Source organism: Saccoglossus kowalevskii, chromosome 3 (assembly GCF_978046115.1).
Source record: "Saccoglossus kowalevskii chromosome 3, keSacKowa6.1, whole genome shotgun sequence".
Taxonomy (NCBI): domain Eukaryota; kingdom Metazoa; phylum Hemichordata; class Enteropneusta; family Harrimaniidae; genus Saccoglossus; species Saccoglossus kowalevskii.
Window position 1 is genome coordinate 23,001,461 of NC_140643.1, and position 13,880 is coordinate 23,015,340.

The 13,880-nt window shown below is 29.8% G+C and overlaps 1 protein-coding gene and 1 long non-coding RNA gene across 8 annotated transcripts in view; one reads left to right on the forward strand and one right to left on the reverse strand.

Moving 5' to 3' along the window:
- The window catches only part of LOC100374828 (ELKS/Rab6-interacting/CAST family member 1-like), a 60,652-nt gene extending 55,258 nt beyond the window's left edge, over positions 1-5,394 (reverse strand). For 3 of the 7 annotated variants that reach the window (XM_085496913.1, XM_085496912.1, XM_085496909.1), the window contains exon 1: positions 4,353-5,393. In XM_085496913.1, the coding sequence (XP_085353039.1) occupies positions 4,353-5,126 (774 nt within the window). In that variant the 5' untranslated portion in view covers positions 5,127-5,393. Of the gene's footprint in view, positions 1-4,352 lie in introns of all 7 variants that reach the window. The other 4 variants (XM_085496914.1, XM_085496911.1, XM_085496908.1 and 1 more) reach the window with 3 other exon arrangements.
- Positions 5,395-5,398: 4 nt separating this feature from the next.
- LOC146747567 (uncharacterized) lies at positions 5,399-12,248 on the forward strand. The gene is made up of 2 exons (XR_014928964.1): positions 5,399-5,518; positions 10,924-12,248. It is a non-coding gene; the product is annotated as an uncharacterized LOC146747567 (long non-coding RNA).
- Positions 12,249-13,880: the final 1,632 nt, after the last annotated feature.

Sequence of the window (13,880 nt, forward strand, 5' to 3'; positions counted from 1 at the left end):
TCGTGCGATATGAAAATAATGCACCACAAGCATTAAGCTTGTCGAAAAGATTGATTTTACGGAGCACCCCGAAACATTGTTTCACGCTTGGCGGCCATCTTTCCTTTTATACACCCGTAGTCACAGTTTATGGTTATACACAAAATACTGGAATCCAAGACGCAACCTCATATTATCAGGGATCTACAAGATAAGGCTATGTACAGTGATATGCGATAAAGATGCCACTTTGCCTGTACTTAAATCAAGCTGATTCTAAACAATAGCAGTAACGAAAAGGTTTGATAATGGAAATTATCGTATTCAAAAATGCAAAAGAGACACAAGACATGCTTTGGGAATAAGCAAGGATACTAGCAAAAATGGTTGAAATCAACAGTAACCAGGCTCATTTGCATAGTATTTCTATAAATGCAGGTTTGTCATGTGATTATCTGATCATTCGCAATTCACTTTACCTAGTATCGAGATCTTCATTTGATATTACTCTAGTTTCATATTCTTATAAATCCTTGATAATGTTACTCAATTGTAGTGTTATGTATATTTCTTTTTTATTTAAGAGTGATTCATCTTTGCATCTTACTCATTGTACGATTTCATTAAATCCAACGATTCTAACAAGTGATCAACTGACTGTGTTCTACATATAATCCATACGGTAAACCATATACAGTTGGTAAGTAGTGATAATTTACATTGTCTGTACTGCTACATGTATGTATGTTTTTATTCAAACAGGAAACTGATCCACTAATGTTTTCTGTGTGCCCTTATTCAACTGACTCACTTAAACGCAACAAATTCAGAGACTCTTACTGCTCACAAGGACATTTCTACTCTAAATTCCTGCTAGAGAAAACATTGGTTTGCAACAGGTTGCTGTTTCATTGTTGTGATGAAGAATGTAACAGACATTCAACAAAATATTTGTTGATTGTATAGTCTTCTGATGTACAGATAAAAAACAAAACAATTCTTCGTATCTTGAATTTCACCATTTCGCTAGTGCATGATGGGAAACATCTTGTACTAGTATAAGTGCAAAATAAGCCACAAACCTGGGTCTCATCTTAATGCTCGCTGTTCATTCATATGTGTTTTGTGTTTGCGCGACATAGAGAGCGACAAGGTGGACACAAATGGAGGGAGACACAAATACTGTATGGATGGATAGCTATACGTTTCAAATTGAAATTTCTCTGCATTTTCGCAAGCCCTACCTATCAACACCAAAAAACAATAAATATCAAGCGACTGCGACTGTCACTGACTGAATCGAATACACTCAGTATACGTATACTTGTGACACTGAGAATACAAATTGAACTTTTCATGTCTACTAACTCCCTTATTCTATATACCGGTAACTGTATATTCCTAATGGGTCATACATCTTACAAATCAGATGTGGTGAGTGATTGTTTTACTTTAATGAAATAAATCAACTTCAATGAAACAAGTCAATTCTAAATATTATACTGTATACACAAGCACAGACCCTCTGTCATATGATAAAGGGTCTGTGACACTTGATATATATTTTGGCATTCTTCCTTCATTAGTAATTTATTTGACACAGATTTCGCTTAAAGGTCCCGGCTTCTCACAAGATTTTATATTTTCAAATAAGATCTAATTTTTCATTCAAAAAGTCAAACATTACGTGTCACGGAAAAAATTGTTGGTATTCATAATGTACAAATATAATCTAAGTGCAAATTGTACACTATGAACTCAATTTTAATTCCAGGTTCTTTCCGCATTGCTGTAATCTATTTTTTCGAAAGATGAAGACAATTTGACAGGCACATGGCACACAACAATTATATCAGGTAATGGGTAGAGAAAACTTACAGATGGTTCATGCAAGGGTTTGATCTGACGATAAAGTAAAGTTGGCAAGTCAGTTTACAGACTGAGTCATAGTTTACGATATCATCATGCTTTCCATGATTTTTTTTTTCCAAGTGGATTGCCAAGCGAATTCTAAGACATCGCGTTCTTTCAATGATGCTATGACCAATTATTATTCTTTGATTGAAAACAGATTTCAATTTATTTCCACCTATAGATGTAGCTACAAACAAGCAAGGACTGAGTCATTGTTAGAGTCAACACTAATTATAACAGACAAGAATGACTTAAATTCTAGCTTAATTTGTTTTTCAATTTCAATGTTCTTTACTTGATTCACATCAGCGATGTTGATATACCATTTCAATCAGTCTGAATAAAAGACAACTTCTACCTTACAGCCGACAACAATACATCAGTTTCGAGGCAATAAATTACACTTACTATCAACTAACATTTAGAAGCAGCACAGCGAGACACTAATTTAATCTTAAAATAAATTGTTATTTACAAATAAGCCACAAAATCTCATTTGTTGGTGGGAACACACTATACTAATTAATTTGATTCATGTATGGCAGTTTAGAGATGTACTTGACCCACATTTTGATAGCTAGCAAGTGACTGGGGCCTAAAAATGGGGAGTCCCACAAACAGTGGGCCACAGAATGGGTGGATTCTTACTACAATGACCATTTAAGGTCATTCATTCATTCCATACCCACAGTTACATATCTGTTCCATTCACGTTGCACATACGTACATATGAATGAATGAAATCATGAAAATTAGATTTAAATTCGTCACAGGTGTGTGAAAACTGAAGCAGCAGCAACCTCATATCTCTCATACAACTAGTGTTGGATGAATGACGTAATTATACAGTAATATGATAGCAGAAAAGGAAACACCTTGATCATCTGTGAATTTTACTCTCGCTTACTTTCAATACATTTCCTGTCTACAATCGCCCCAGACAAAAGATTGTCAAATTAAAATTTTGCTCACGTTGGTTAACTCATTTTTAAATTACAATTTAACAGTTAGTGTTGCCAGTAATTGAATAATTCTAAATTGAATCAGTTAAATATATAAAGATTTCGTGGAATGTGGAACCTATTAATTAATTAATTGTGCAATATTGTCAGACTTGCCTGCAGATGCAAGTACAATCAAATTCACTTGGTATTGCAAAGTACACATTTGTTTTATTATCGCTGGTGAGTTAATTATTCAGCTTTAGTAGAAGTTAAAGGTCAGAATCAGGTGATTATCACAAACAATGTCATCCCATCTGACACTGAGAATCACCTGTATAACTAGTAATTTACTGGTAACTATACATTCTAATTTAGCCTTGAGGGAAGAAGAGCAGCTCTAATTTCACAGAAATAATATACAGTGAGCCAATGAGTTTTTCCCAAGGATAAAGGGTCAACAGTCACAATCTTTTCTATACAGTAATAAGCAGTTGCTGTCTGTGTACTGTGAATACTATATTATAGATAAAAAGTTATCGAGTTCTGGGACTGAGTAGTAAAAAATGCCTTCACATGGCCTTCACCCTATATACTATGATATAATAAACAACCATCCATATTCAATGGAATCATGAAGCTTACATCTGAAAGTGGGGGAAATAAGTAACAGCACAGACCCTAGCCTGAGAGTACAGTCAGTCACTGCAACACACTTTCAATGAACTTTATCTTATCAACACAAGCATTCATATATACCTTTATCAGAGCTTTTTATATTTTAAGTAGCATCTGAACTAAAGTCATAACTGGTCCGGCATTCCTAATCAATGACTGAGGTAATGTAAAATTAATTAATCTTAGCATGTCTGTAAAAGAATACTCATAACAACCACCATGAATGTAAATGACTGTTCTGTTGCTAATAAAAATGCTACGAGCTGTCGATCTTGAACTTCCCAAGGGTAATTTGTACATTTCAACGACTTTGTGATTCTGATTACCAACAACATTTTATTTTTCAGTTTATTTTTTTATTTTATCCTGCACCTTTTGTTAGCATTTTCAAATATGCTCTTATCTGGCAATGCAGACAGTAAATAATGCCAGGTGTCCTGTCAAGCATTTGAAGCCTTACAAGATACAATTTATGAGGAGACATTATAAAACCAAAACAAGTTGTTTACACATCTTGATAAAGCACAACTGATTTAAATACAATCACATTCACACTGGTGAACTCCCTGTCACTTTGTGTTGGAATATATATGTTACAATGGCATTCCATCTGTTTCTGAACCCTTGATTTTAGTTAGGTAGAATGTTGTTGGGTTATAGCATTGAAGAAGTATTTTGTTTGGATCTGCACCTCACTAGTGATCAAGAAAGCCATGTTGAGTGGGGCATTGTGGTTTGAATGACCAGACGGTCAAAACAAGGACATGTCTCACTTCCTGTATTCATATACTTTCAATAAACCCAGTTTGTGATACTCAAAAATAATAGTTTCACTCTTACCTGATTCTCATTTGAAGACATATTCTGCTGTTCGGCTAAAACAAACAATTTGCTGTTTTCTTCTTTTCTCAAAGCCCTCTCCTTCTTCAATTCAGGACTCCAAAACGTCTTAATACTGTTCATGCTGGATTGTAATTTGTTTTCCTTCACCTCAAGTTCTTTCTTTAGATTGGCGTTTTCTTTCTGTAGATGTGCTAACTGTGTCTGCAAGTCCAACAACAGAGTGTCCCTCACCTGTCTCAATTCGTGAGACTGTGGTAGCTGCGGAGATGCCATAGTTATATTTGATGAAATACCAGTATGGTCCGATTTATGTTGGCCGAAATCGGTGGTTGTGGAGACGACAGCGTGAATGCCTGAACCAAGGCTATTCGACCGGCTATGTGACGGCGTGTGCTGCGGTGACGATATATGTACAGATCTTGGTAGAGTATGCGACCTTGAAGTTGAAGGACCGCCTGAAGTATTATCGGCAGTGGGCATAAACTCGAGACTGGTGTTATATGCAGCGCTCAGCGACTGTATTTGTTCCATAGGCATCGGCGAGTGACCGGAACTAGTTGTGATGACGCTCCTCTCGAGGCTGTGTGATCTAGCGTGAAGTTGAGGACGGGAAATGCGTGGCGAGGCATGTGAAGGACTTTGACCTGTTCTCCCTGATACTGTTGCCGGTATTTGTTGATGTTGTACGGGGACCTCCACATGGTATTGCTGCTGATATTGGTGATGAGCATCAGATCTTGGTGGTCTCGGCGAACGACGAGGACTGTACATTATTTATTTACCGCCCAGAAATTATCACTGACGACACCCACGCACACGTCTAGTCATTATAAAAACAGAGAAACATTAAAACCACCATAAGTAAAAATAAAGTACAAATTTTCTGGGATTTTACTCACACGCTGCTGTCAAACGTTCATTGTTCCATCCGGCACATCGAGGTATAATTTTTACCGGGATACGGGTAAGAACCGCATATAAGAACCTCGCTCTGATTGGCTGACACTACGAACTGACTGCCTAGCACGCTCAAAATTCACCTCACGCATGCTCACTTCACTGTTTTGATTCCAGAATCGTAGCGAGAATGAAAATAGTGTAATGTAATGTGGTTTTCACCATCGCTATTCAGGTTTTTATGAATATCTGACTAAATCCATCAGGTAAATCACGTTCGTTAGAGCAATATCTCTTTATATGATTGCCAACTGAAGGTCACTACTGACTGCCCTTTGGTGTGTTTTTTTCAAAAGGTTCTTGACGCATCGAGGTTCTATAACAACGATCAAATCCCTGGTATTAAATCATATTTACTCATGGGATCATATATCAACTCTGTAGATCCTTGTACAATCTATAATATCAATAATACTATTGTCATATTTCATATTTTAATATCATGGTTCTTATAGTACCATATTTTGTACCAAATATAAGGTTCTTGGAATTCTGTGCTTATTAATTTAATTTAAATCATATTTTTGTTTGCAAACCCACATATTAATTTTATTGTTCAATATACAATCTATAATATCAATAATATTATTGTCATATTTCATATTTTAATATCAAGGTTCTTAAAGTACCATATATTGTACCAAATATAAGGTTCTTGGAATTCTAATGCTTATTGATTCAATTTAAATCATATTTTAGTTTTGTAACCCCACATATCAATTTTATAGTTCCATATTTAATCTATAATATCAATAATATTATTGTCATATTTCATATTTTAACATCAAGGTTCCTAAAGTACCATATATTGTACCAAATATAAGGTTCTTGGAATTCTGTGCTTATTCATTCTATTTAAATCATATTTTAGTTTTGTAACCCCACATATCAATTTTATAATTCCATATTTAATCTATAATATCAATAATATTATTGTCATATTTCATATTTTAATATCAAGGTTCTTAAAGTACCATATATTGTACCAAATATAAGGTTCTTGGAATTCTGTGCTTATTCATTCTATTTAAATCATATTTTAGTTTTGTAACCCCACATATCAATTTTATAGTTCCATATTTAATCTATAATATCAATAATATTATTGTCATATTTCATATTTTAATATCAAGGTTCTTGGAATTCTGTGCTTATTAATTTATTTCAAATCATATTTTTGTTTTATAACCCCACATATTAATTTTATTGTTCAATATACAATCTATAATATCAATAATATTATTGTCATATTTCATATTTTAATATCAAGGTTCTTAAAGTACCATATTTTGTACCAAATTTAAGGTTCTTGGAATTCTGTGCTTATTAATTTATTTCAAATCATATTTTTGTTTTGTAACCCCACATATCAATTTTATAGTTTCATATTTAATCTATAATATCAATAATATTATTGTCATATTTCATATTTTAATATCAAGGTTCTTAAAGTACCATATTTTGTACCAAATTTAAGGTTCTTGGAATTCTGTGCTTATTAATTTATTTCAAATCATATTTTTGTTTTATAACCCCACATATTAATTTTATTGTTCAATATACAATCTATAATATCAATAATATTACTGTCATATTTCATATTTTAATATCAAGGTTCTTAAAGTACCATATATTGTACCAAATATAAGGTTCTTGAAATTCTGTGCTTATTCATTCTATTTAAATCATATTTTAGTTTTGTAACCCCACATATCAATTTTATAGTTCCATATTTAATCTATAATATCAATAATATTATTGTCATATTTCATATTTTAATATCAAGGTTCTTGGAATTCTGTGCTTATTAATTTATTTCAAATCATATTTTTGTTTTATAACCCCACATATTAATTTTATTGTTCAATATACAATCTATAATATCAATAATATTATTGTCATATTTCATATTTTAATATCAAGGTTCTTAAAGTACCATATATTGTACCAAATATAAGGTTCTTGAAATTCTGTGCTTATTCATTCTATTTAAATCATATTTTAGTTTTGTAACCCCACATATCAATTTTATAGTTCCATATTTAATCTATAATATCAATAATATTATTGTCATATTTCATATTTTAATTATCAAGGTTCCTAAAGTACCACATATTGTACCAAATATAAGGTTCTTGGAATTCTGTGCGTATTCATTCTATTTAAATCATATTTTAGTTTTGTAACCCCACATATCAATTTTATAGTTCCATATTTAATCTATAATATCAATAATATTATTGTCATATTTCATATTTTAATATCAAGGTTCTTGGAATTCTGTGCTTATTAATTTATTTCAAATCATATTTTTGTTTTATAACCCCACATATTAATTTTATTGTTCAATATACAATCTATAATATCAATAATATTATTGTCATATTTCATATTTTAATATCAAGGTTCTTAAAGTACCATATTTTGTACCAAATTTAAGGTTCTTGGAATTCTGTGTTTATTAATTTATTTCAAATCATATTTTTGTTTTGTAACCCCACATATCAATTTTATAGTTTCATATTTAATCTATAATATCAATAATATTATTGTCATATTTCATATTTTAATATCAAGGTTCTTAAAGTACCATATTTTGTACCAAATTTAAGGTTCTTGGAATTCTGTGCTTATTAATTTATTTCAAATCATATTTTTGTTTTATAACCCCACATATTAATTTTATTGTTCAATATACAATCTATAATATCAATAATATTACTGTCATATTTCATATTTTAATATCAAGGTTCTTAAAGTACCATATATTGTACCAAATATAAGGTTCTTGAAATTCTGTGCTTATTCATTCTATTTAAATCATATTTTAGTTTTGTAACCCCACATATCAATTTTATAGTTCCATATTTAATCTATAATATCAATAATATTATTGTCATATTTCATATTTTAATATCAAGGTTCTTGGAATTCTGTGCTTATTAATTTATTTCAAATCATATTTTTGTTTTATAACCCCACATATTAATTTTATTGTTCAATATACAATCTATAATATCAATAATATTATTGTCATATTTCATATTTTAATATCAAGGTTCTTAAAGTACCATATTTTGTACCAAATTTAAGGTTCTTGGAATTCTGTGCTTATTAATTTATTTCAAATCATATTTTTGTTTTATAACCCCACATATTAATTTTATTGTTCAATATACAATCTATAATATCAATAATATTATTGTCATATTTCATATTTTAATATCAAGGTTCTTAAAGTACCATATATTGTACCAAATATAAGGTTCTTGACATTCTGTGCTTATTCATTCTATTTAAATCATATTTTAGTTTTGTAACCCCACATATCAATTTTATAGTTCCATATTTAATCTATAATATCAATAATATTATTGTCATATTTCATATTTTAATTATCAAGGTTCCTAAAGTACCACATATTGTACCAAATATAAGGTTCTTGGAATTCTGTGCGTATTCATTCTATTTAAATCATATTTTAGTTTTGTAACCCCACATATCAATTTTATAGTTCCATATTTAATCTATAATATCAATAATATTATTGTCATATTTCATATTTTAATATCAAGGTTCTTGGAATTCTGTGCTTATTAATTTATTTCAAATCATATTTTTGTTTTATAACCCCACATATTAATTTTATTGTTCAATATACAATCTATAATATCAATAATATTATTGTCATATTTCATGTTTTAATATCAAGGTTCTTAAAGTACCATATATTGTACCAAATATAAGGTTCTTGGAATTCTGTGCTTATTCATTCTATTTAAATCATATTTTAGTTTTGTAACCCCACATATCAATTTTATAGTTCCATATTTAATCTATAATATCAATATTATTGTCATATTTCATATTTTAATATCAAGGTTCTTGGAATTCTGTGCTTATTAATTTATTTCAAATCATATTTTTGTTTTATAACCCCACATGTTAATTTTATTGTTCAATATACAATCTGTAATATCAATAATATTATTGTCATATTTCATATTTTAATATCAAGGTTCTTAAAGTACCATATTTTGTACCAAATTTAAGGTTCTTGGAATTCTGTGCTTATTCATTCTATTTAAATAATATTTTAGTTTTGTAACCCCACATATCAATTTATTAGTTCCATATAAAATCTATAATATCAATAATATTATTGTCATATTTCATATTTTAATACCAAGGTTCTTAAGGTGCCATATATTGTCCATAAGGTTCTTGGAATTCTGTGCTTATTAATTCAATTTAAATAATATTTTAGTTTTGTAACCCCACATATCAATTTAATAGTTCCATATACACAATCTATAATATTAATAATATTACTATCATATTTCAAAATGAAGGTTCTTAAGGTACCATATATTGTACCAAATATAAGGTTCTTTGAATTCTATGCTTATTAATTCAATTTAAATAATATTTTAGTTTTTTAACCCCACATATCAATATAATAGTTCCATCTACAATCTATAATATCAATAATATTACTGTCATATTTCATACTTTAATATCAAGGTTCTTAAGATACCATATATTGTACCAAATATAAGGTTCTTGGAATTCTATGCTTATTAATTCAATTTAAATCATATTTTAGTTTTTTAACCCCACATATCAATTTAATAGTTCCATATACAATCTATAATATTAATAATATTACTGTCATATTTCATATTTCAAAATGAAGGTTCTTAAGGTACCATATATTGTACCAAATATAAGTTTCTTGGAATTATATGCTTATTAATTCAATTTAAGTAATATTTTAGTTTTGTAACCCCACATATCAATTTAATAGTTCCATATACACAATCTATAATATTAATAATATTACTGTCATATTTCATATTTTAATACCAAGGTTCTTAAGGTGCCATATATTGTCCCAAATATAAGGTTCTTGGAATTCTGTTCTCATTAATTCAATTTAAATAATATTTTTGTTTTGTAAACCTACATATCAATTTAATAGTTCCATATACAATCTATAATATTAATAATATTACTGTCCTATTTCATATTTTAATATCAAGGTTCTTAAGGTACCATATATTGTACCAAATATAAGGTTCTTGGAATTCTATGCTTATTAATTCAATTTAAATAATATTTTTGTTTTTTAACCCCACATATCAATATAATAGTTCCATCTACAATCTATAATATTAATAATATTACTGTCCTATTTCATATTTTAATATCAAGGTTCTTAAGGTACCATATATTGTACCAAATATAAGGTTCTTGGAATTATGTGATAATTAACCATATAAATGGCTATTACAAATATTCTTAGTATGTTTTAATCTAGGTTAATCGACAATAAGTCTCCTCAGACAAAACAAATTTCACTTGGTGTCACAGTGGTAACACCTCCTAGATGCAATCAACATGGTTAGATACATTGTATCAACATCAAAGTGTGAACTGTCTTGGTTGCGATGCGGATGCTGTTCCTGGAAGAGATAAAAAAAAGTATAGATAACAAATTATAGACTTTTGTTTAAACATATGTACCCTCTGCAATACCACAATATTAACTGCACGCTATAACATATGTATACTAATATTCAAAACTGAATAAACCTTTTTTTTATTTCAGTATTTCTCTACAAATTACAAAAAGAAGGCAGAAGAATTTACAGACTATCTGCAAACAAAAAGATTCAACTTCATAAAGTGCCTTGAATAGAGGGCACATTTTTTGTAAATAATATATAATATAATATACTTTTTTTTACTTCTGTATTTCAATTTTTTTTTTGTATAAGGAATTCTATGATTTTTTTCTTTGAAGTATTTTTTTGCCATTTCCATTTTGCCATGTTTTTGTGACTTCTTGTTAAAAACTGCATGTCTGATTGCTTTGATATTATACATATAGGTACTACATGTGGACTGCTGTCATATTTGTTCATTTAATGCTGATAACTTTGATTCTCCAATTTTGATGAATATTTTTGTAATTTTTGGTAAAGTGATATTTTTGAATTCTTGTAGAAAAAAGCAAGTCCGAATCGATTGCTTTAATACTATACATATTTTCCATTTTCTAATGATATCTTCAGTTCTTTAATTGAAATGTGCATTGTCAACAGCAGAGCTATCTCAGCCGACAGGCTGCTTGTTCCTATTATTGGAATCAACAGACCAAATTTGAGTTGACTGTTATTCTTTTATTAAGCAATTAGTCCCTAGATAAAACAAAATATATCAGATGCCATACTACTAATGATAAGAACTCCATTGTGTACTCTATATTTAATATGTCAATAAAGTATTACAGTATGTCTTTAAAGATGCTACTTAGATTAAAAAAAAAGCAACTACTGATATTAAATAAATCATAATAATATAATCTCCAAGAATTGTGAATTGCACAGTTCAGTAACTCAATATATATAGTATAAATCATAATTTCTACCAAAATTTGACAAGCAAATTTTTTATCAAAGAAATTGGCTAAATAATGATTCAGTATACAATAAATAAATAAAATATTTGGTTTATATGTCGTATTGATAATGTGCTTCTAATATCTTTTTTTTGTACTATTTTGGAATTTTATACAACTCATTTGTTTTTGTAGTTTTTAAGTGATATCTTCTAATGTGTTATGTGTGATGGTCATTCTGTTCTGATAAGATGTGCACATTAAATACTGATTTACATTACTCTGTGATAACAGATTTTACACTGTTTTTATTTAAATTCAACGCTCATCATTTGGACTAATGGACAAATAGTCAGCCCTAACTTCATGATATTTTGTAAGTTTGACGTTGGTTCTTTGAGTTAAATAATCCTGCTTTTGAAGTGGTTACATTTTTGGAGTTGATTGTATTATACATGTTGTTTTATATTTTATGAATTGTCATACTTTATATGGGTTGGAGTACAAATAAAGAACAAATTAGGAACACAAAAGGTGTGAATGTGTTTGATTACACTGAAGAAGGCACATAAAACAGTGTGTTAATCCAGAGACCAGGTAAAATGATAAATTCTTTGTTTCTCTGCATGCTCTTCCGGCATAAACATGAAAAAATTCCATTTAATAGGAGATGTCTATGCTAACAAAATAATGCTAGTTGCGTTTTTTTTATAATTTTTCATTTTCTAGATATTTAACTTTTCATTAATTTAAGCGGTCCACCGCAAAGGATTATGCATAAATTATGACATCATATCCACTGTTGTGAGAAATTGATAAAAAAGTTGAACTTCAAATTGGCTTATAGTTTATAGCCTGGTAGCTTACATGTACCGGTGACGAACATGCATATAAAATACATGTTGTCATGACAACTAACTGAAAATATTCATTTTTGTGTTTATTGTTTACAATTCATTGATCCAAGTAGGTTATACAGTTTTTTTGTGTATTTCCATTATTATATTTATATACATGAGTAATATGCACACCAAAATTTAAACTAATTTGACTCAGTATCTCTCAATTTTCACAACAGTGAATATGATGTCACACTTTACCCACAACTCTTTGTTGGAGAATCAAGATGGTGGACTACATAATACTGATTAAAAGTTTAATATCATGAGACTGAAAAGTGATATAATGAAACTGTAAATTGCTTTCTCCTACATTGTGGAGTTCTTTTTTCTAGAAGCATTATGTTGTTTGCCATGACTTCCCCTCTAACAGCTGTGGAAACCTAAAATCCAGTCTTCAAACACACCTACATTATAACATTTTGCATTGAAAAGGTTAACCAGGATTATGAAAGAAGGTGTGTGCTTCGGAGTATGTGTGTTATAAATTGTAGAAGTTTATGTTGGGGGTCGATGATTTTAAGGTGGCTCATCATTTTGTAGTTAACAACAAAATACCATTTATGCCCTGCTTCATTTTACATTATGAACGGTATAATGCAACTATTTTTTTAATGTGAAATATCTCTGAACATATACCCCCACTACTGCATGTGTACTGAAAGGTGTTGGTTCGTCCAGTCAGTATTGGAGCTCGTTGAGTTGGCAGCGAATGTCTTGGATTGTTCGTTCAGGGCTATTAACATAAACATGCCCGCCATTTTGTCAGTGTCGGAGAACGCCTTTACAAATAGTTTCAGACAACTGTCACCGTCTATTCGTGAAAATGGGTCAACGAAGCCATGCTAGGGGACGATGTACAGTGTTGGCTGGTGAAAATATAATGTATCTTGATCGTTGTCAAGAACTATTCCAAAAATATGGTTTACAAAAAAAGATAAGATTCACTTTTTGTCTATGACAAACCAAAGTGAATTCATAAATTGTTAAGATACATCATCAGTCGTTTTGTGGTAACTCCTATTGCATTAATACACAAATCAACATTGTTATGCAATTTAATACCTGCTCTACAAAAATGTGAGTAAGTTTCTGCCTCAAAGAAACTACACGGTCGTGTACATCACATATACAGATGCATCATTGACAAATGAATAATATAAAACTGTTATAAATCATCTGCTACATATAAAATCGACTTAATGTTAAAAATTGTTGAGAAAGTTGGTCATAAATCGCATGGAACCGGGAAATAAGCATTCTTTC